The 20,568-nt window shown below is 48.7% G+C and overlaps 1 protein-coding gene across 2 annotated transcripts in view; it reads left to right on the forward strand.

The window, feature by feature from the left end:
- Positions 1-1,299: 1,299 nt before the first annotated feature.
- Positions 1,300-20,568, forward strand: part of LOC107315732 (hexokinase-1) — a 34,445-nt gene continuing 15,176 nt past the window's right edge. The window contains exons 1-4 of one of the 2 annotated variants that reach the window (XM_085554095.1): positions 1,300-2,624; positions 3,739-3,847; positions 14,746-14,908; positions 17,720-17,868. In XM_085554095.1, coding sequence (XP_085410221.1) covers positions 3,761-3,847; positions 14,746-14,908; positions 17,720-17,868 — 399 coding nt within the window. In that variant the 5' untranslated portion in view covers positions 1,300-2,624; positions 3,739-3,760. Of the gene's footprint in view, positions 2,625-3,738; positions 3,848-9,334; positions 9,458-14,745; positions 14,909-17,719; positions 17,869-20,568 lie in introns of those variants that run through there. The other variant, XM_085554096.1, reaches the window with a different exon arrangement.

Raw genomic sequence — 20,568 nt, forward strand, 5'->3', positions numbered from 1 at the left:
TAATCCAGAGAAAATGCAGTAGTAGCTCACTGGTGACATGTTCCTTTTGTCAGTGCAGAAGTAAATATAGGATCATGTGTAAATCCTGATTAGCATAATCTCCATTCTCGGGAAGTCAGTATTATGTAGGATTAGCAGATTAGTGCGAAGGAGTGAAATGTAGACAATATGGAAATTAAAGTCTTGTAACTTTTTTCATTGAGTTTGTTGCAATGAGCTGGCTCTTGTCTGGGGGTCTCAGACACAATGTCAGCATTGTGGTTCATGAAGAGGGAGAAAGGGAGGCTTGGTGAGTGCTGTCCAGCTAAGTACACTTACACCTGCTCTTAATCATAGAATCATTGAATAATTAAGTTTGGAAAAGACTACTAAGATCATCAGGTCCAAAGATCAACCCATCACCACCATGCCCACTAAGCCATACCCCTCACGATCCTCTGGAAGGGGTCTGCTCTGCCTTGAGGTGTCATTGAGGTCTGCCTGGAGGCAGGGAAATCAGTGACTGTGTTGCCCCAGCACTGCCTCCAGTATGTGGGTGTATAAATATACCAAAAGTTTAATTAATGTTTTTCTCCTCTCTTGTTGATCCTAGTACGCTATAGGTGCACACTGAAAGTGCTGTAAAGGTGATGGTCTTGTGTATCTGAGAGAGAAGTGCTAGTGTACTTTGATTTTGTCCTGGGAGTTGGTGGGCAGTTTGTTTCACCGCCACTATGTCTTCTTTTCTCCTTATTGTTGGGAAGGATAAAAGCTGTTTGGTGAAGAAGGGAGGGATATGAGAGGAGTGTGGCAAATCAGCAGTCAGAGCTTCCCATAGATTTGTTACTGCAGATTGGAGTGACTTTAAGTCACATGGAGAAGAAAGGTAAGAGCAATACAAGATGTGATGTGTTATGAGCAGCAAATTACAAGAAAAATTAAGGGAGGTAACTAAGTTATTTGGCTCAGATTGGTATTATTTTGTGAGCAGGATAAAAGGGGAAGGAGGAGCAGGGTGGCTGCTGCACCAGAACCCATCTCCTTTGGACTCAGAGGTGTGAGGTTGCACCCAGCCTTGGGCATATACAAAATACTAAGGTTCAACTCTCAGAACACTGGAGCCATTGATTCAATGCAATATTTTTGTGCCTGCTATACATAACTTTGGCTTGCCAAAGGTTTCTGTGCACCTGGAAAGACCCCGGGAAGTCCCCTTTCCTATAGGGCAGCCATATGGTCATGATTCTGGGCCATCTGTTTAGCTGTGGGACCAGAAGAACTCCCATGAGGTTGCTGGAGAGGATTGTTCTCCTCACTGCCTACTGGGAGCCACAGAGGCTGTCCTGGGCTGGCACAGAAAGCTGGGAGGCATGCATTGCCTCAACAACGGGGGAAAGGCACTTTATGGCTGATCCAAGGCTGCTCTGGCTGTGGATGCACGCCAACATACATAGAACGTGGTTAGGACGGTGAGAATGGTTGTTGGGGCACAAGCGGTTAATGGAGCAGATCAGCTGCTGATGGACAACTGTGTTGTAGGGGGGAGCTCTCTGCAGGAGGAGAAAATGGACGGCGTGAGGGCACAGAGCAGGAGTCCATGAGGGGCCGAGCAGGTGAAGGAGGAGGAAGCTTTTGTAGCAGGCGTGTCCTGAATGCTTCACAGCGGAAAGTTACAGATGCTGATTTGGGAGCTGCGGCTGATTCTGGAAACAAATGGGATAAATAATGGCATGAGAAAAAAAAAAGTTGAAATGCCCGAAGGGCGCATCTGCTGTGGCCAGCAATTCTGCAGGAAATGCACTGAAACTGGAGAGAGACGAGGAAGCTGCAGATAAACAGGGCCCCCAGTGAAGCCAAACGAAGGCCATGGGCCTGAGAAGTGCCTACAGTAACGTGCTGAAGATCTGGCTTTCTTTTCTGGCTCTCTGCTGAAGTAGCTGTGTTTAATGTGGGCCCGAGACTGGCTGTGCTGAATGAATTTTAAAGGTGTTTTGTATTCTGAGCTCGGAACCTCTACTCTAGAGACTTTTCTGTTGCTTTCAAGGGTGTGTTTGAAGAGCAGGGGAGCAGCACTGTAGGTCTGTTAGTCTGAAATTTGAATAATTGCACGGTCATTGCATTTTGCACAAAAAGGAATTGACTCTAAAAGCAGCTGATATGTTATCATGATTAGAGCAGTAGCAATGCCCTCTTTCATTGCAATGAAGTTTCATTGTTAGAGAGCATAATTGACATTTTTTATTGAAAGATTAAGAAGAATTTGTTTACAGCTTGCAAACAAAGAGGTTTTAATTCAACAAACTGCAGCAGGAATAAGCAGCAAGTGGCATTTTCATCTGCTGGCTGGTTAGTGCTTTAGCTGCAGAATGCTGCGGATAGAGAAGTATGAAGGAATTTGCAGCTCAATATCTGCCCAGTAAAGCGTGCACCACGCTGGCAAATGCCAGAAAGCTGACGGGGAGAAACCTTGAGTGCAAAGAAACAAAAGGCCATAGTTAATACTAGCACCTTTTGGGAAGACACCGTGGTTTCTGGAGATTGACTTCATGATGTCTGCTGCACAGAGGTCAAGGTATGGCACTTCTGAGGATGCTTTTGCAACGGAGCCATCAGGATAACACCTGTCAACTCGACTGGGTGCTAAAGTAGGTATCTGGGTTATTTTTGTATCCCTGGGTTTATTGTTTCATGGTCTAATAGGTTCAGGAGCTAAGTGATACTGGCATTTCAAAGTGGCATGTTGTGATTGGAAGGGGATGCTGTGTAAGTATTTGGAAAGCGGATCCAAATGAAGCACTATTGTCACCCGACTACAGAGAGGCTCTTTGCTCTTTAAATATATTTGGGATCCTGTTTGTGCTGGTGGTTGTGTCTTACTGACCAGATTGCTCTGCTGATAAAGACAAGGGTATGTGAAAAATTCAGTGTTATTTTTATGAAAGTTTCTATTTTGCAGTTGAAAAGCAGTCAGATTTATTGTCCCTGCTCTGATCAAAGTTTAAGGAGTCTGAGTTGAGCCCTGTTATGAAAATACTGTGCTTCAGAGAGGTAAAATCCCCCTTGTGTTCTCAGGGTGCCAACAGAGCACTGTGAGAAACATACTTGTCCCAGCACCCAGAAAGCATCTGTTGAGCCACATGCAATGCCACCACCGTACAGGGGAAAGGAGGAGACTGACCTGATAAGCCTGAGACCTCCTGACTGACACGTGATGCACATCCCTGCCATGAAGATTGGTGCTGTAGCCCTGAATTGGTAGTATCTTATATTGAGGGCAGGTGATAGAAACTCTGAGGGGATTTTCTGGGTCTTGAATGCTGACTGGTAGCTGCAGACTGTGTTGTTGCCATTACTTAGCCAAAATCTGGCTATAGATAAAAATGGTCATTAATGTGTTTGTTTGCATTGATGTTAAATGTTAGAGCTGAACTGACTGTAACCCTGGCGGCAGACAGGTGCCCTGAGCGAGCTCTGCCTTGTTTGGATCCATACAAAGGCCAACATTTTGCCCACACATTTCCCATTTCCAAAATTATTTTGAGGTACACTTGTTGTCCATTGCCTATATGCCCCCATATCCCCTGATTCTTTGAGCAGTGCAAACCATGGGTTTGTACCTGCTGTACACCAGCCATTGGATGGGCTTGGAACAGAGCACCTGACTGCAAGGCATGCACAAGCCTGTGTGATGTTCATGGGCATCCTGAGTCTGGAGGGAGATAGGAAAACCTACAGTTCTGCCTCCTTTCTTGTTGACAGCCCCCTGTGATGACCATGTGACATGGCAAGAGGTGCTCTCGCTATGGCCGTGCGGAAGGAGCCCAGTGCCCTGGATGTGTCTGGCTACTGCTGCTCCCCGCTGTGCAAAGTAAGTCATTGCCTCACATCCCTTCCCAGCTGAAGGGGGGTAGGTGTCACTGATGTGATGCTGGAGAAAGCTTATTATCATGTGTGTTTTAACCTGGCCTGGAGTAGCACTCTCTTGCACTGGGTGTTCTGGAACAGGACTATGACCCTGAAGTCTCTATAGTTAATGCCTGCACCACTGTGGGTTTGAAACCAGCAATGCAAATTGATTTTCATTAGCATGAAGTGGTGGCTTGAGGAGAAACGTATACATTTGCTCTTAGGTTGGGCTGAGAGATAGTAGTGCCTTGTTTGGAACCAGTTATTGCTGGACAACCAAAAGAGGGGTGGATCTCATACTTCTTTCGGTACGGTACAAGCATTTCATTAGGGTTTTAATGCTGGTGGAGAGAAGATGCACATAAAAGCCTTGTTGGGACAGTGCTGTTTCTTTTGATATTCTGTTAACGTTAGAGATTAAGTAGTGTATCAGGAGCCTGCATTTGTGCTCATTTCAATTTGCTGCTGTGAAGGGATCTTTACAAAATGAAACACATACTTCACCTCAGGAAGGTCAGGAAAGGCAATTAATTGACTTTAGGTTCATCACCATAGGAGTACAGCACTTTTACTGCCCTGCAAAGTGAGTTTGCAGAAATACTTCTATGTGTATTTGTGTGCACGCCCATGGTTTGCAACAATGACTTACACTAGAAGAAGCAGTTCCTCAGTGCCACAATTTTCCTGATCCATCCCTGATGGATTCGCCACAGCTCCCTGGTTGAGCCAGCAAACTAGGGCAGGTATTGCATTCCTTTGGGCACATTTCCTTCTATCTCCCCAATTTTCTTTGGCACGGGGGAGAGAGAAGTTGTACACAACATAGAAAAGAAGAAAGATGAGTTTGGATTATACCTCCAGTTTTAGTGTGTAAGGAAAGAGCGAAGAGAGTGGATTTGCATGTGAAATGCTCAGGGAAGTGAGCAGTCTGGACCCATACTGGGAAATGACCATGAGCTGGAAAATCTGTACGTCTAATTTATCATAACTAGCATTAATACAGAACTCAGCACCTTGTATGGACAGGGGCACTGTGTTCTATGTTGTCTGGTTACTTACTTAGACCATGTGCTTCCTTGGCTGGGTGAGGACAGAACAGCTGCTGGGGGTGAGGATGGACAGCAGCTGATGCCTGCACCTCCCAGAGCTGCCACTGAGCTGCACACGTAGCCATGCTTCTCTGGGGCATGATGCCTGCAATCATCCTTTAAGCATACTGCAGCACTGATTTCACTTTCTCCTGTGAGGAAGGGAAAACCTTTGGTGTCGTAGTTTCCTGGCTTGTCTGTCAGTCCCAAATGGGTTTTCCTGCAGTGGGTCCCCTCACTGCTCTGGGGGTGCCTGGGGCACAAGGGGATGGTGCTGCCCTTCTGTGGGTGCTCTATGGTGGAGCTGGTGGCACTCCTACTGCAAGGAGGGTGTCTGTCCTGGGGCAGTATTTGGGGTTTCAAGTTCCTTTGTAAACATTACAAAACACCAGAGAATTGGAGATTTAGATGATGGATATTTGTATAAACATTGGGTGATGATGCACCTGAGTTTGGGCTTTGAGCTTAGAGATGCTTGGTTGTAGGTAAATTCCTACCTGTCCTCAGCCAGCAGGGGATGCTGGGGCACCAAGGTGCTACTGGGCTGTTTCTCCCGCCTCCAGTGACATGTTCCTTGTTGAAACATCACACAAACGAACACTAAAATGCTTAAAATTGTTAGAAACTTTGTCCTACAGCTGCAAAGAAATCCCTGTTGTGCAGCACAGGAACTAGGCATTAAGTGTTGTGATAGTGTGACTCTGGGGAGCTGTGGGTGCTCCATCCCTGGAGGTGCCCAGTGCAATGGATGAGGCTGTGGGCAGCCTGAGCTGCTGGGGGGCAGCCAGCCCATGGCAGGGGTTGAGCTGGGTGGGCTTTGAGGTCCCTTCCAACACAAGGCAGTCTGGTATTTTTCCCCTGAGGTCCTTCTGTCACGGGTGAAGGTGGCTGTCTGCTCTCACCCCTCCTCTGCTCAAACAGGGCCTGCTGGTCCCTCTTGGCTCAGAGCCTTACCTATGTTTTGGTGCAGGTGGAACCCGTCGCTCTTTCTTGGCTGGAGCGGTTGGCTCGGTGAGGCCTGCTGAGCCTGTTCTGGCCCTTCCTTAAGGTGCTGGCTCCAGGCTTCCCAGGGAAGCACTCAAATCTGGGAAACACACTGTACCTGGAGCATAAAACCACGACACCCTTACACCCACTTATGAAGTGTGTTTGCTCTGTCCACATGTGGCATGGCTTTTTCCATGCATGCAATGAGCTCCCCTCGAGGCGCTTTAGCTAACTGTGTTAACAGGGAAAAACAAGGTAAAACACCATGACTGGTGGCGGCAGTGCCTGCTTGCTGTACCTCCTGGCAAAGTCAAGTTGCATCATGGATTTAACCTCACTCAGCTGAGTTTCTTATCGAATTGATAGCGGTGCTGCTTGCAGGTTTTGTTTGTTGCTTCTGCACCAGGTCCATCAAAATGCACGGTGAGTTCTTTTGTACATATATTGTCCTACTGAGGAATGGTAACTTGGAAAGCTATTGGAAAATCCTTGTTATTCAGCCAGGCTGCTGTGAGCTGGAAATTAGTGTTTCTTAGTGATGGTGCTTTCTCTCACACTGCTGTAAACATTGTGAAGGGGAAATGCCTTGCAGGTAAATGTGGGTTGATTGAGTACCTACAACAAGCAAACAACAGGCAACTCAGTAAACACTACTACAACTTGATTGTTTTCATGACAAGAGAAAGAAGAATTTAGCTACTGAGTGCATCAAAAGTATGCAATGGGTGTGACTGATTACGAAATCCCTCCCCATCCTGGAGGATTTAAATCTGAACATGGACTAATATAGAACAGTAAGTATTCAATGAAGAAATAGGTAAGGAAGGGAAAACAAGCAGAGAACTGCACAGGAGAGCTGGTGCACTGAGTGACTTCAGACAGCACTGCTAGACCTGGGCAATGAGATTAGAGCACAACTGAAATAGCTGCAAGTCATCAGGTGTCTGCTGAGCCTCTGGTCATTTGTCTCACGGCACATTGGGCTGCAAAAATAGCCTGCAGGATGCCTGGCGGCACCCATTAGGTGCTGCTAATTAATTGGCTGTTGAATGGGCCTCTTGCAGTAAAGCAGAAGGAGAGCACAGGGCTGTGTGGTGGGGAGGTGTAGGAGGCTGGTGGAGGCCCTGGCACGCAGAGCTGCTGCAGGTGCTGCGTGGCTCCTGTGGGGTACCCAGCAGCAGCACCTGCATATCAGGCTGTGCAGAGGGCTGCCATGCATGTAGGCATGCTGAGTTGCCCTTCTAGCTGCCAGGTGGGAGGAAAGCTCCTTCATCCAGCAGCGCTTGCAGCATGAAATGTGGTCACACGCTGTAAGGAGCAGTGTGGAGATACAGAATGTTCAAACAGAGCATTTGCTTTGCTTCTGATGGGCTGTTAATTTTTCTCTAACATCTTCTGGGGTGCAGAGTTCTTGCTGAGTTCACACTCAGCAACTGAAGGCAATCCAAAGCCACCTGCTGCTTAAACATATAGTTTACTGTGTTCTGGGGTTTGTAGTATGTATGCGTTTCATTGTCACTATGCAGAACTCAGAGATCTTTAGAGTAGTGATGTTTTGAATTTATTTATTGCTTATGGTAAACATGAAACAGCTGCACCTGGTGAGTGTTGAAATATACTCCAGTACAAATGGTCAGCTGAGGCAAAAGCCATCCTAATGATTTGTGAAAGCTGTGATTTCAATTCACTTTGGAGTCAGAATTTTGGCAGGTGAAGAAATTAAACAGCTTCTCCTTATGGTCATTCAGACCGCTGTTACTCACAGCCAGTTTGGGTACTGTGGGCTGCTTGGTGTGAGCTGGCTGATTTAAGTTCCTTGTGGGGGAATCTCTGTGTCCCAGTTAACCCCAGAGCCTCAGGTGTTGTGCTCCCAGTTGGGAAGGGGTTGGTGCTGTATTTCCAGTTTGTGCCATGCATGTTGGCAGAGGGGCTTCAGCCCTTTCTGAAACAACTCACCTTACTTCAGCTGGCATGTTTAATAGAGACAGATTTGGGCTGCAGCGCACATGGGGAAAGGGCTAATCCAGCTTGGTCTTTTCTTTCTGGCAAAGGAAATGAAAAAAGGGCCGGCTCTGTCATACTTAGTGCCAGTAAAGCTAAGGAGGGTCCAGTTACCTTCCTGTGTATTTATAGCCAGGGAACAACAGGAGTTGTTGAGAGAGTGAGCTGAGCTGAGAGGCCAAGGTTAGGAGATGACAGACAGACTGAAAGCAGGAGCAGGCCCAGACTGAGAATTAAGGTACTTTCTAACCAGCAGCAGAGAGGCCCAGCAGAGAGCTACACCCGAGTGAGCTGGAGGGGGCTGAGGGGGTATCACTGGGCATAGCTGGAAGCTGCTGCCCTGCTCCAGGCTACTGTGTCTTTAGGCACCCGCAGCTCATGCTGGGAGTGTGGTGTGTTCACTTGTTGGCTCACCAAAACCAAGCACTGCATACAGAACAGCAGAACACTTGATGAGAATCTCAGGGAAAGAGCTGAAGCCAACTTGCTGAGGTGGAGGAAATCCTGCCTGCCCTGCTGCAGTGTCTGGGGCTGTGCAGAGGAGGATGGCTGCCAAAGAACTTGTGGCGTTCACCAATGTGGCCATTTAATTGCAGTAGCACTGAAAAGGAAGCCGGAAACTCGAGAACCAGGTTTTTTATCACTTGGACTTCGGCAGACAATGCCTATGCAAATCATGCCTCCAAGCATCAGCGCTGTATGCATGGCTGTGCATTCCTGTCCTGGGGAAGAATAGGGTGTGGGTGCAACACGTGTCACCTCGGCATCTGCCTTCATCCTTCTGCTCCCAGGGGGAAGCTTCGTCCTTGCTGACGTGGATGTGGGCTTTGCATTGGCTGGCACGTTCTTTGGGGTGATGATGGGGACCTCAGCGACAGAAAGGTGGCAGCACGCTTTGGGAGGGGGGTTCCCATTCTGTTCAGTAGCGCTGGTGTGGGGATGGCACTGGTGAAGGAAGGACTGATATGATGCCCAGGGGTCAGGGCTGTGTCCTGCTCATTCTGTGACAGAATGAGGGGATGCTTGGAGCCCCAGCATCGGTGTGTAGCGGGGTCCGTTCCCACCGCTGTTTTCTCAGATGCTTCTGAATGGAGCGGCTCTTCTGAAAACAGCCGCAGCGCAGAATTTCCGAAGTTTTTGTTTGTTTGCATTTTGCTTTTCCCGTTCCACAGTAATGCAAGCCCCAGCAGCCTGCATTGTCCTTCCTATTGCTGGAAACGACCATTTCTGCAGCGCTCTTCCCCCTCCTCGTTCGCGCTGCTCCTTCCCCCCGCAGGGCCGAGGGCTCCGCGCCGCACGAGCTCCGGGAGCGGGCGGGGCCGGGGCGGCAGCAGAGGAGGAGGAGGAGGAGGAGTGGAGGAAGGGGAGGCGCCGCGGCCATCCCGGGGCGCCGCATCGCTGCGTGCGCGGAGCCGCCCGCTGCAGCCGGCAGGATGATCGCCGCCCAGCTCCTGGCCTACTACTTCACCGAGCTCAAGGAGGACCAGGTCAAAAAGGTAGGGTTCAGCCTCGAGGAGGACGGGCTGCACCCCCGCAGCAGCCCAAGTAGCTGCTTTTTTTTTTTTTTTTTTTTTCCCCCTAAATCATTTATTTTGCTGCCGTCGTTGCTTTGTCCCCATGGCCACCCCCCGCTATGGGCGGCACAGCCGTGAGCCTCACCCAGCCCGAGCAAGGCACGACCGGGGTGTCGTGGTGCTGATGGGGATGGGTGTAAGGGCCGCTCCGAGCACCGGCATCCTTGAGCAGGGGCTGCTCCTCTCCTGGCCACCGTGGGCATCCATCGTTCAGCAGTCGCTTGCAGATCCTTTTTGACTTACATCTCGCCGTGGCTTCTGAATGTATAGGCGGCGATGCTTAGAAGGGAGAAGTTGCTCTGTGGGTATTTTTGTTTCTCCTTCTGCATTAAGCAGCATGGTTGGCGTAGCCCTGTGGTGTGATGCACAGCACGGGGTAAGTACAAACATGGCAGGGAGGTCCTGGCTGAGCACCCTGCAGGGCTGGGGGAGCTGGGAGCCCAGGGCTGGGGCTGTGGGGATGCAAATCAGGAAAATAATTGCAAATGTCACCAGGCCCCGCTGTGCTGCCGGGCTGACGTCACGGAGCGGAGGCTTCCCTTCCCTTCTCTTCTGCCACCTCCTCCAGCGCTGCTACGTGACCCACTCGGCATGGCCTAGTGCCTGCCAAAGCCAACCATCCCTACAGTACTTTGGGGAATCCCATCCATCCCTACAGTACTTTGGGGAATCCTTGGCCATTGTATCGACAGGGCTGCTCCGTGGGGTTCACCCTGCAGGAGGGGACACCTCCTTGCTTGGGCCCCTGCCTGTGCCCGGGGGGGCTGCCCTACCCACCCTGCTTGCCCTGCCTGCCTGCGGCCCCTTCCTCCCTTGCATCAACCCCCCACCTCCTTCTGCCGTTTTGCTTTTTGGCTCTTCCGTTCTGCAGCACTCGTGGGGGGCTGGAAGGCCTTCAGTCCCCGCAGTAGCAGCTCCTTGCTCCCAAGGGCTTTTCTTTCCCTTTCCCACAGGAGTTGTGCACTCTGCAGCTGGTGCTGGGCTTGCATGCCTGGGTGAGGCCTCTCCTGCCTGGCTGTGCTGTTATATTTAGCAACCCCTGATAAGCATAGGGTTGCATGCTGCGGTGCTGCGTGGGGAAGGCCGAGAGAGAGGGTATGTAGGCCTCCACGGTGCTCCCTGGGGTTATTTGTTGCAGGCTGGTTTGGCACCATGAGCTGCTGATGGCATGGCAAATCATTTGGCTGGGGAGCTGTGAGGCATTCTTAGGTTTGAAAACTAAAATGAAATGCAGTGGGAGAAAAGCAGGCTGCCCATTCCAGAGGACTTCGGACATCTGCTCCTGTCTACATCACTTAGGGCAGGTTTTGAGCCCCCTCACTTGGATGTCCATAGGGAGTGTCTCTGTGCTGCTCAGCCCCTGTGTGATCCCCAGGCTGGTTCCAGGTTCTTTGCATGCCCTCAGCTTCTGTGTTGCTGGATGTTAGGCACTCTCTTACATTTGAGAGGAATTTTGGCCCCACCTTGCAGGTTTTGGAGCATTGTACTGGGCGAGTCACAGCAGGCAGGAGAAGCAAGGCAGTGTGTACAGTGCTGAAGGACACACAAAGCCATAAATCCTTGCACTTGCACATGAGCCTGCTGCGCAGAAGCAAGCAGGTGACGTGCAATGCAATGTACTACCCAAATGGAGTGGTTCGACTGAGTAGCATCCTGCCCTTAGAGTGCTTTGGTCCCAGCAGGTTTGTGCCTGCTGAGCTGGCTCTGGAGTGGGGAGCACAAGGTGTTGCCTGATTGCCCTGTCAGGGGAACAATGCCTTTTCATGGTGTTGCCTGACACGAGAAGAAAAATAAAGCTTTTGAGAGTGACACCAAGGTTATTAACCTTGAAAAGAACGTGATGGAACAGGGCATAAAATGTAGGTATCGAGAAAACCCCTGGAGCTCTGTCCCTTTGTGTAAAGGCTTTTCAGAAACAATCCGATAAACTGTAAGGTTGGGATGGCCGAGCTGCCTGTTGTAACGTGCTGCAGCTTGTGGTGAATCTTCCCGATGCTGAAGATTACAGTGGCATGGGGAAGGGCTTTACACGAAGGCTGTGCTGGTACAAAAGGTGTTAATGATTTCTGAAGTTATGGCAGTGCCCTGCTCTAGGATGCTTCTGGCACTGTCTGGGTCATTGGCTGTGTGTTTCATAGAGTCATGGAGCCACAGAATGGTTTGGGTTGGAAGGAACCTCAAAGCCCACCCAGCCCCAACCCCTGCCATGGGCTGGCTGTCTCCCTGCAGCTCGGGCTGGCCAGGGCCCCATGCATGGCACTGTGTACCTCCAGAGATGGGACTCCCACAGCTCTGGGCAGCAGTGACAGCACCTCACCACCCTTTGAGTGATGAATTTCCTTCTAACATCTAACCTAAATCTCAGGTCTTTTAGTTTACAGCCTTTCCCCCCTTGTCCTATCACTATCAGTCCATGTAAAAGGTTGTTCCACTTCTTGCTTCTAAGTTCCTTCCAGAGACTGCTATCAGGTGTTCATGGAGCCTTCCTTCTCTGCAGTATGTGAGGATGGGCCCTCAGTGCTGCCTGTTTCATTACCCACTCATGACAATCCACACCTTCCCATGTTGCTCCTGCAATATTCTGAATTTCAAACAGCCCTTTTTACCCCAGTACAAAGAGTCTTTCTTGTGTGACCAAAAAAAATTACCTGTGTGTGGATTGGATGATGAAATCCTATTAAAAAAAAAATGCAACTGAAAAAAACGCAAACATTTGCAAGTTCTGTCTGGCTATTAAAAAACATACAACAACAACAACAACAACAACAATAATAATAATAATAATAATAAAGGAAATAAGAAAAGTGATGGAGCTCCTGGAGGCTTGCACAGCAGCACCTAGGGAGGATGCCCATCCTGGAGGCAGGTACATAAAGCAGTGTTTTCTGCTCCTTGCTGTGTGCATTGTGTGCAGGGCCATGCCTGGTCCCCAGGAGTCTTGCTGTCCCTGCCACCCTGCTGCCGCATTCATTTGGATAAGGCTGGGATTTGCTCTCTGATCAGCTTTAGCCACGGACAGAGTGAGGTGTTATTAAACATCCCTCCCATAATCCAGCCCTCATCTCCCCGCCCAGTTATTCACTGCTGTTTGCTGGGGGTTTTCCCTCAGAGGAGTGCTGCTTTTCACTCCGACTGTCCTGCTGGGATGACTAACCTTTTTCTTGCCTAGGAGAGAACAGCTATTTTTTCCCCCTCAAACTAATACACAGGAGCTATTTTGTTTTGAAATGTGATTCTGTCCTCGCCTCCCCTCCTCCCTGCCCCATGAGTCTCAGCGGTGAAGATGGCCTCAGCGCGATGCTCCCAGCACCATGAGGCTGATGGCTCTCACTGGCTTTTCAAGGGGAAACCAGAGCCCTGCCTCCCATTTACCCCACTGCAGGAAGGCAGCTCTAGGAGTGTAGGCTTGCACAGTCCTGACTGTGCAAACACCAAAAGCTGCACTCCCAGCTGGGCAAGGTGGAGCTCAGGGCCTCAGCCCTGTTTTCAGAAGGACGGTGCAGTGTTGTAAGGGGGTATTTTCATGGTGTGATGCATTAGCGTAGCTGTCACTGGGGGATTTGGGTGCTGGGGCCTCTGAGCGGCAGTGTGGGCTGCTGACAGCCATGATAGCTCCAGTCCCCTCCCTCCTTTAAAAGGGAATAACCTCGGGCTCTGACATCACTGCCGAGCAGGCTCTGCTAAAAAAAGCTCTGGCAGCATTTACAGTGGCAGAGAAAGACCTTCCTGCAGCCCGGAACCAGCCTCAGCACCCGTCTGTCTGCATGCTGCTTAGTGATGCAGAGGGTTTGCAGCCCCACATTTCAGCCCCCAGCCCTGCTGTTCAGACCCTACTGGTGCCATCTGTGCCCCTTTTCTTGGCTGCACGAGTGCTGCTCACTGGAGCACATCTGGTTTGGAGTGATACACTATCTGGTACTGCAGAAGTGCTTTTTGCAGAGCAATCCAAGTGGCACTGGGTTTATGACCAGCTTAGGGTCTAATCACATTTTGACTGTCTGCGTTTCCTTCATGTCTGGCGTCATCCATCATTTCCTGTATCAAAGTCCCAGGTTTATGGAGTGTTTACATACACACACTTTTCAAGGGGTCTTTCCTTGTTGCTCCTGCTGAGATGTAACATCAGCATGGAGACAAATGCTCTTGAGTCTTCCACAGCAGCAGAGGAGATACAGAGGCGTGGCTTTGGATCAGGTTGTTCTTCCAGTTTTGCTGAGGACAGAAAACATGAGCAGGGCTTTATTTCCTCGATTCTGCTAGGCTATGAGCAAAAGCAATCTCAAAGGTGTGGATTTGGTTTGAACCTTTTGTGCATTATTTGCAGAATCAAGTTTCTAAGGCAGATAATAAATGAAAGCATGAATAGACTGGCAGCTGAGATGTATGGAGTGGGACATACGTTTGGCAAGAACCCACTAGGCTGAATTGTACTTCTGAGGTGCAAAACATCTCTTACTTTTCCTGGTGCTGAAGATGGGTGTAACGTTATGGAAAGTGATGTCACTGGGAATGTGGAAACATCTCCTTTTTCCAGGGTGATGAAGTTCCTGTCCTGGGAAGCCAGAAGGGAGAAGTCAACTGCTTTTAATTTAATATTTCATGTTCATGATGAAGACTCAACCTGCCCACAGCGAAGTTCTGCCTCTCCCCAGCCTCTGGCTGAGATGGTTCTGCAGCAGGATAGGAAAGGTGCTCTGGTACTCAGGAATCATTTCTCAGCTATTAACATAGTGCTGAAATTGCTGCAGCGGGTCCTTTGAAATGAAAGATTTCAACACAAGGACACCTTGGTGGGTTGCAGCATCTGCCCATGTAGCACAAGGTGCCACAAGAGAAATGTTTAGCTTTGGTTTTTCAGCTTGTGGATAGTCAGGAGAGATGAGAGGTAGCGGAAGGCTGGCAGTAGAGGTGTGAGGCTGTGGGTAAGCTTTTTTTTGTGGAAAGGAGAATGCAGAGTGATGTGGGGCTGGGCCTTGCCTTGGGAAGGCAGCAGGATGGTTGGCTTCAGCTTATGTAAGTCATGGCACTCACACTGCTTCCTTGGTTTTGTATCAAAAGACAGTGAAGTGCTCAACTGTTTTGCTGGCTTGGGCAGAGCACCAGTGCTAGTGACTATCCTTATATTTTCCTTGTAATTCAGGAGTAGTACATGGTATAACTCTGCTTGAGCGCTTTGGGATATCCATGCTTGTGTTCATCTCTCTGCACAGATTGATAAATACCTTTACGCCATGCGGCTCTCCGATGAAACTCTGATAGACATCATGGCTCGCTTCCGGAGAGAAATGAAGAACGGCCTCTCCAGAGATTTCAACCCAACAGCTACAGTGAAAATGCTCCCTACCTTCGTGAGGTCCATTCCTGATGGCTCAGGTAAGGATCTGAGAATTTTCTCTATTGAAGATGGTGTGCTTCATGAGAGACCTGTTAGAAATGGTCCAAAGCATTACTGAGAGCAGTAGCTGGAATCGTGTGGCAGGTGGAAGTCTTTGATAGCTCTGCTGTTGTGTTTCTGCCACCTTGTGCTTTTTTAATTTCAATGCAATTTTCTGTTGAAAAAATAAAGATAGAACTAGCCCAATTCCTGTGTCTCCCTTAATTTAGCGCTGCTAGCTGTTATGTTGCAATGTTGTGTTGAAATTTGCAGCCTATTGAGAAAGGCAGCCATGAAGATGCTGCATGTAGCTGGGTCACGGGCAGGGCTGACTCTGAGGGGCTGCAGGAGAGGCAACCACATGCAAGTGCTGCTATAGTTTTGCAGATTGTTGCACGGCATGGACTGGGGATGTGATGTGACACGAGGAAAGGGTCTGTGCCTGGTCCCTCCTGCTTCTCTGACTCTGGCATCTTTGTGGTATAAGTGTAGATTCAGTGCTGCTAGTTGAGTTTCTTTTCTTGAAACAGTCCAAGAAAAAACTGTCACTTAGCATACAAAAGCTTTAGGTTTTCTTCAGAGCAGTTCTATCTTTTTAATGGGGAAGGATAGCTCTTACCAAATGTTACCTTGCTATGAGCCTGGCTGGAAATCAGCAGCACTGATCTGTCAGTTTGCTGCCAGGGAAGCTGTTTTTGAAGTGCAGGATTTGTTTGAAGTATGTACTGAGGTGCATTTAGGCTTGAAATAGGGCCATCTGGCCCAGTGTTGATTTTTCATTTATTTATTGAAGGTAATGGTTTACATTCAAGAAATGATACCCTGTTACAATAAAGCTTATTCAGGTATTTGGCTTAATGAGATGCTTGCGGTAAATGTTTCCTTCCAGTCTTGTCCCGGTGAAGGTGAGGGACTGAATTTGTGATGCAGACCCCAATAGGAGAACTGCGTGTGCAATTTGGTTGAGTTAACATTTTCAGTGATGTCTTCAGTGGTGCAAAGCAATATTCAAAGCCTCAGTATTCAGAAACAGGCAAGCAGGCACTGCACAGACTGTATCTCAGCAAACTCTGAGTTTTCCCATGTTTTAGGCAGTGTGAAGAGAAGGCTGCATTGCAGTGCAGTGCAATTCTGAGCGCTGGTAGGAGTCATGGGCTCCCACTGTCTTTATTACATGTTCTAAAAGCAGGCTGTTGCTCTTTGTAATTTTTCTTATGGTGGAGTTTTGTTTGCCATAGTAGACCACAGTATTGCGAAACCATAAAGGTTTCTGCAGTGTGTTTGCCTCTTTTGGCTGTTGGAGGGCTTTGCTGAGCAGAGCAGGGCTCCTGGGGTGTGTGGGGCAATGAGGAGGAGCTGTGAGACTTGAGGAGTTGTGGTCTGATGTTGGAGAGTTATCTCAGAGGTGAATCCGAGTCTGCTAATCCTCATGGTACATTGCATGCCCTGTGTTTTGGCAACAGTGTGGAGTCATAAGGCTCTGAGAGCAGAGCCGAGGTTTGGAGTGACACGGCACATCAGTAGATACTGATCTTCCCAGCTGCTAGAGCTCTTTCCATGTAGAATTTAGTTAGAAGTGGAGAAATGATGATGTTGGGAATGGCCTTCCAATAGGCACAGAATAAAGTTGGACAGCCTTAGGTGCAAGCCTATAGAGTGCCATGGGATGGAACTGGCAATATGGAAGATAGCTGGGGGATGCAGCTCATCCCACTTGCAGTTCGGAGTACTTCTGGCACTGTCAAAAAGTACAAGCCAATAAAAAAACAAAGGTGAGAAAGCACTGCATGCTTGTTATGCTTCCCTCTGAGCAGCGTGGGTAAGCCAGGGATGCAGTGTACACATGCAGGTGCTTGCAAGTAACCTCAGTGATTAGCTGCAGCCTGGGCACACATGGCTGTTTGTTAAGGTGTGTTGGCTGCTTCCCCAGATGCTATCTTTTCACAGACTTCAGTGATGGCTGTCTTTGTTTGCTCCCTCTTTGATAAGACAAGATAGCAGGACCGGTTCAGTCGGATGTATTTGCTTTGCTCTCCAGGGGCTACTGACAGTGTCATTTCCCAGATAGCTAGAACTCGGTCATGTATTTGGCTTCAGACCTCTGAAATCCTTCCCAGTGCAGAGGGCGGGGGGATGGTGGCACCCTCACTTCTGCCCTGGCTCCTGGCGAGGTGCTTAGGAACTCTGTGCAAGGGATTGCAGGTTCTGAGTAACTCCTGCAGCAGCACTGGGCTCCACGTGGTGTTTCATGTTGTTGTTTCTGACTTTTGTAATCTGACTGCAGATTGCAGTGCATCTCTGCTTCTAGAGGTGAAATAAGTGGCTCCTGCTTAACTACATTTCCCTGTAATCTGTTGATTTCAGAGCAGAGCACAAACCAGCCACTATTCGCTGCTACTTGCCAAAGTGACACAGGCTTGCTTACAACTCGAGGCGGCTCATCAGTGCTCTGGCATCCTTTCATTTCCTCTTCTTTTTCCAACATCTTTTCAGATTTCTCCTGAGATCCTTGTTCTGCCAGCTTAGTCATGAGATCTGGATACAAACTGCCTGCTCTTGGTTCATTCTTTCTGGATAAGCCCTCACTGCAGTTACCCATGCATCAATGGCACCCCTCCTTGCCTTTGCACCATTTTTATCTTCAGCTGGAGGGAACTGAGCTGATGCTTTGCTTGGATGCCCTACAGCTTAAGACTCGCTTGCCATAAGCACTGTGCATTTCTCTGTGCATTATAATTAATAGAGCTTATTTTTTCCCAAGTGCCTGTTGCGTGCAGCTTTTAATCACCCATGTCTTGTTTTCCACGTAGAGAAAGGAGATTTCATCGCTCTGGATCTTGGTGGTTCTTACTTTCGAATTCTGCGAGTGAAAGTATCGCATGAAAAAAAGCAGACAGTACAAATGGAAACTGAAATTTATAATACACCTGAAGATATCATTCATGGTAGTGGGACACGGGTAAGTGCCTCTTCCTTATCAATATTCCCTATAGATTTGCTGCTTTCACCCTGTGCTTTTTGGAAAAGAGCATAAGAATGACGGCAGCATCTTAGCAGTTCCACCTATGGAACACATGGATGCCCTACAGCTCTTTGTCAATACCGAGAATAAATAAGCTGTAGTTAGTAACAGAGCATTTGTGCCTGATACTGCTCTACTGTCATTGCGTGGGCTGAATTAAGGAGAAAATTGTCCCAGAAATAAGAATTCCAACATTTGTAGTAAACTTAACTTCTAGAGATAGGAATGGAGAGCAGGAAGATGACTTAGTGTTGTAGGCAAATGACAGTACCAACCCTGAAACTGTAACACAGTTGAGACTGGATGGAGGAGCGAGAGGGACACTAAGGAGAAGCTGGGAGAAGAGATGTCAGCAATGCATTCTTTCCTGGGCTTTGTTGTGTTTGTGTTTTGGTTTTTAAATATCCCAAGGCTGTTCAGCTGTTGGGAGCCAGCAGCGTAGAGTTCTCTCATGGCTTTTTAACTGGGAGGGGGAGCAAGAATGGCTTCCAGTGACTCATAGTGGGCAGTCTTCCTGGTATTTAAGTAATAGGAAAAAGAGGGGTGACCATCACAGTAATTGCATCCAGGTTGGAATTGTATCGTGACAGTATGTGACCATGACTGAGATGCTTGTTGTGAGACTTGACAGGAAAACATGGAAGATGCCTGGGAGGCACAGAGGCAGGAGATGATTTGGTACTTACGAGTGTTGCACGTGGCTGAGGTTTGTGAGATCTCTGAGCCAGATTAGTGGACTACTTGGACTGAAATGCCTGTGCAGGGTAGGCTATGAATATGCTTTTTAGCAGACTGTGTCATTAACTTTGGTGAGTTATACTCTTTAAGCCTAATATGTAATCACCCTATTGAAGGGATTGCAGTTTATGGCTTCATGCCTTGCTGGCAGCACAGTTTGTTTTGATATTTCCTACTTCATTGCATTTGAAGTTCTACTTTTCCCCATCTGTCAGGTGCAGCCTGACTGCTTTGACAGTTGGAGACAGTTCCCCATCAAAGTCAAGGGCAAAACCCTCATTGACTCCTTCAATGTAATAGCAGGTCTAAAATTTGTAAGAAGTCCGTGTTCTGTGTCAGCACAACAAATGGGAGCGCCTGTGATGCTTGATTTCAGTGCTGCTTTCTGTGTTGGAGGTAGGGTTTGGGCTTGTGGCTGTTCTCCAGGTGTGAAGGGTTCCTTGCTCTTTTGAAGTCCTCCCTGTTTAGGAGTCTGAGCCTGAGCTCAGGTCTGCATCTGCCTGCCAAAGTCTGCTGGCTGCCCACTGAGTGCATCCTTGAAACCCCTCAGGGCTCAACTGGAGCAGGCAATATCATGGCCAGAATCATGGCCTGGTTGCTTGATTGTGGTGAGGTGGGGGTCAGCCTCTGCTCCCAGAGGTGATGGCCTCATGTTGTGCCAGGGGAGGTTCAGGTTGGGGATTAGGACACATTTATCCTCAGAAAGAGCAGTAATGCAATGGCTGCCCAGGGAGATGATGGGGTCACTGTCCCTGGAGGTGTTGCTGAGCCATGAAGATGTGGCACTGAGAGACATGGATGGGTGGGGGTGGACTGGGGTCAGGCTGGGTGGGCTGAGAGGGTTTTTCCAACCTGAATAATTCTATGATCCTATCTGTGATACTGCTGGGCTTCCAGCACTGCACACCTGTGTGTGAGCAGTGATTTGGACTTTTCCTCCATCTGCCTGCCTCACTTGTATAAAATCCTCAGGAGCTCATGATGTTGCCTCTATCATCCTGGCAGAGCTGGTTATTTTAAGAAGTGGATGTTAGTGTGGATATGGGAGCACACAGATGCATCCTTGAGTCTTAGGAAACAATGTACTGCATTTAATGGTAGCAAAATCAATAAATGCCTCCCTTTCTTTCCCCTTGTTTTGAGCAATGCCTTTATTCTGTGCTTTACTGAAAACAGTAGCGCACCCAGAGCATGCATTATTGAGCAGACACAGCTACTGTAACGTGAAGAATGTAGCTAATAGTTAACTGGATTTGCCCATGCATGTTTTGGGTCGGAGTGGTGCGCGTGTCTTGCTGCGTGCCTCCCTGAGTCACGGTGTGCTGCCTGCAGCCTGCCCGCCTGCTGACCTGCAGAAGGGCATCCCAGTGGGCTGCCAGGTCCTGCATGGCCAGCTGCATTGGGAGTGCTGAGGGATCCTGTGTAGTCAGACTTCTGAAGCATGCCCTGTCTCCTCTTGATGTGTCGTGATTCATTGCATAAGAGGGGGATTTTGCAGCAATGTCATCAGTCAATATCTCTGTTTCCTGCTCTCAAAACTCCTGAGGGTTTACACTTAGCCCCTGGTTGTTGTCTGTAATCCTGCTGGCAGCTGGAGCTTTTGAGTATGTAGCAAGATACTTTCAGATGAAAAACATAATAAAGACATAGGCTGGTGTTATTACTGTGTGCCTACCGGAGTAGCCATTGTGTTTTATTACTTCATTGTAGTTGTTCTTTTTATATTCCTTTCTCCCTCATCTGGACAGGAGAGCAGTGTGCCCCGTGCCGTAACACTGTGCACCCAGCAAAGTGTCCTTGATCTGCCCCAGACAGCAAAGGGCAGCCTCTTCCCTGGTAAACCACCATCTCTGGGCTTTATCATTTTAGATCTCGTTTTAGGAACGAGTTAAAGGTGTT

This window comes from Coturnix japonica, chromosome 8, assembly GCF_054131305.1.
Source record: "Coturnix japonica strain WE chromosome 8, WE-NBRP24, whole genome shotgun sequence".
Taxonomy (NCBI): Eukaryota; Metazoa; Chordata; class Aves; order Galliformes; family Phasianidae; genus Coturnix; species Coturnix japonica.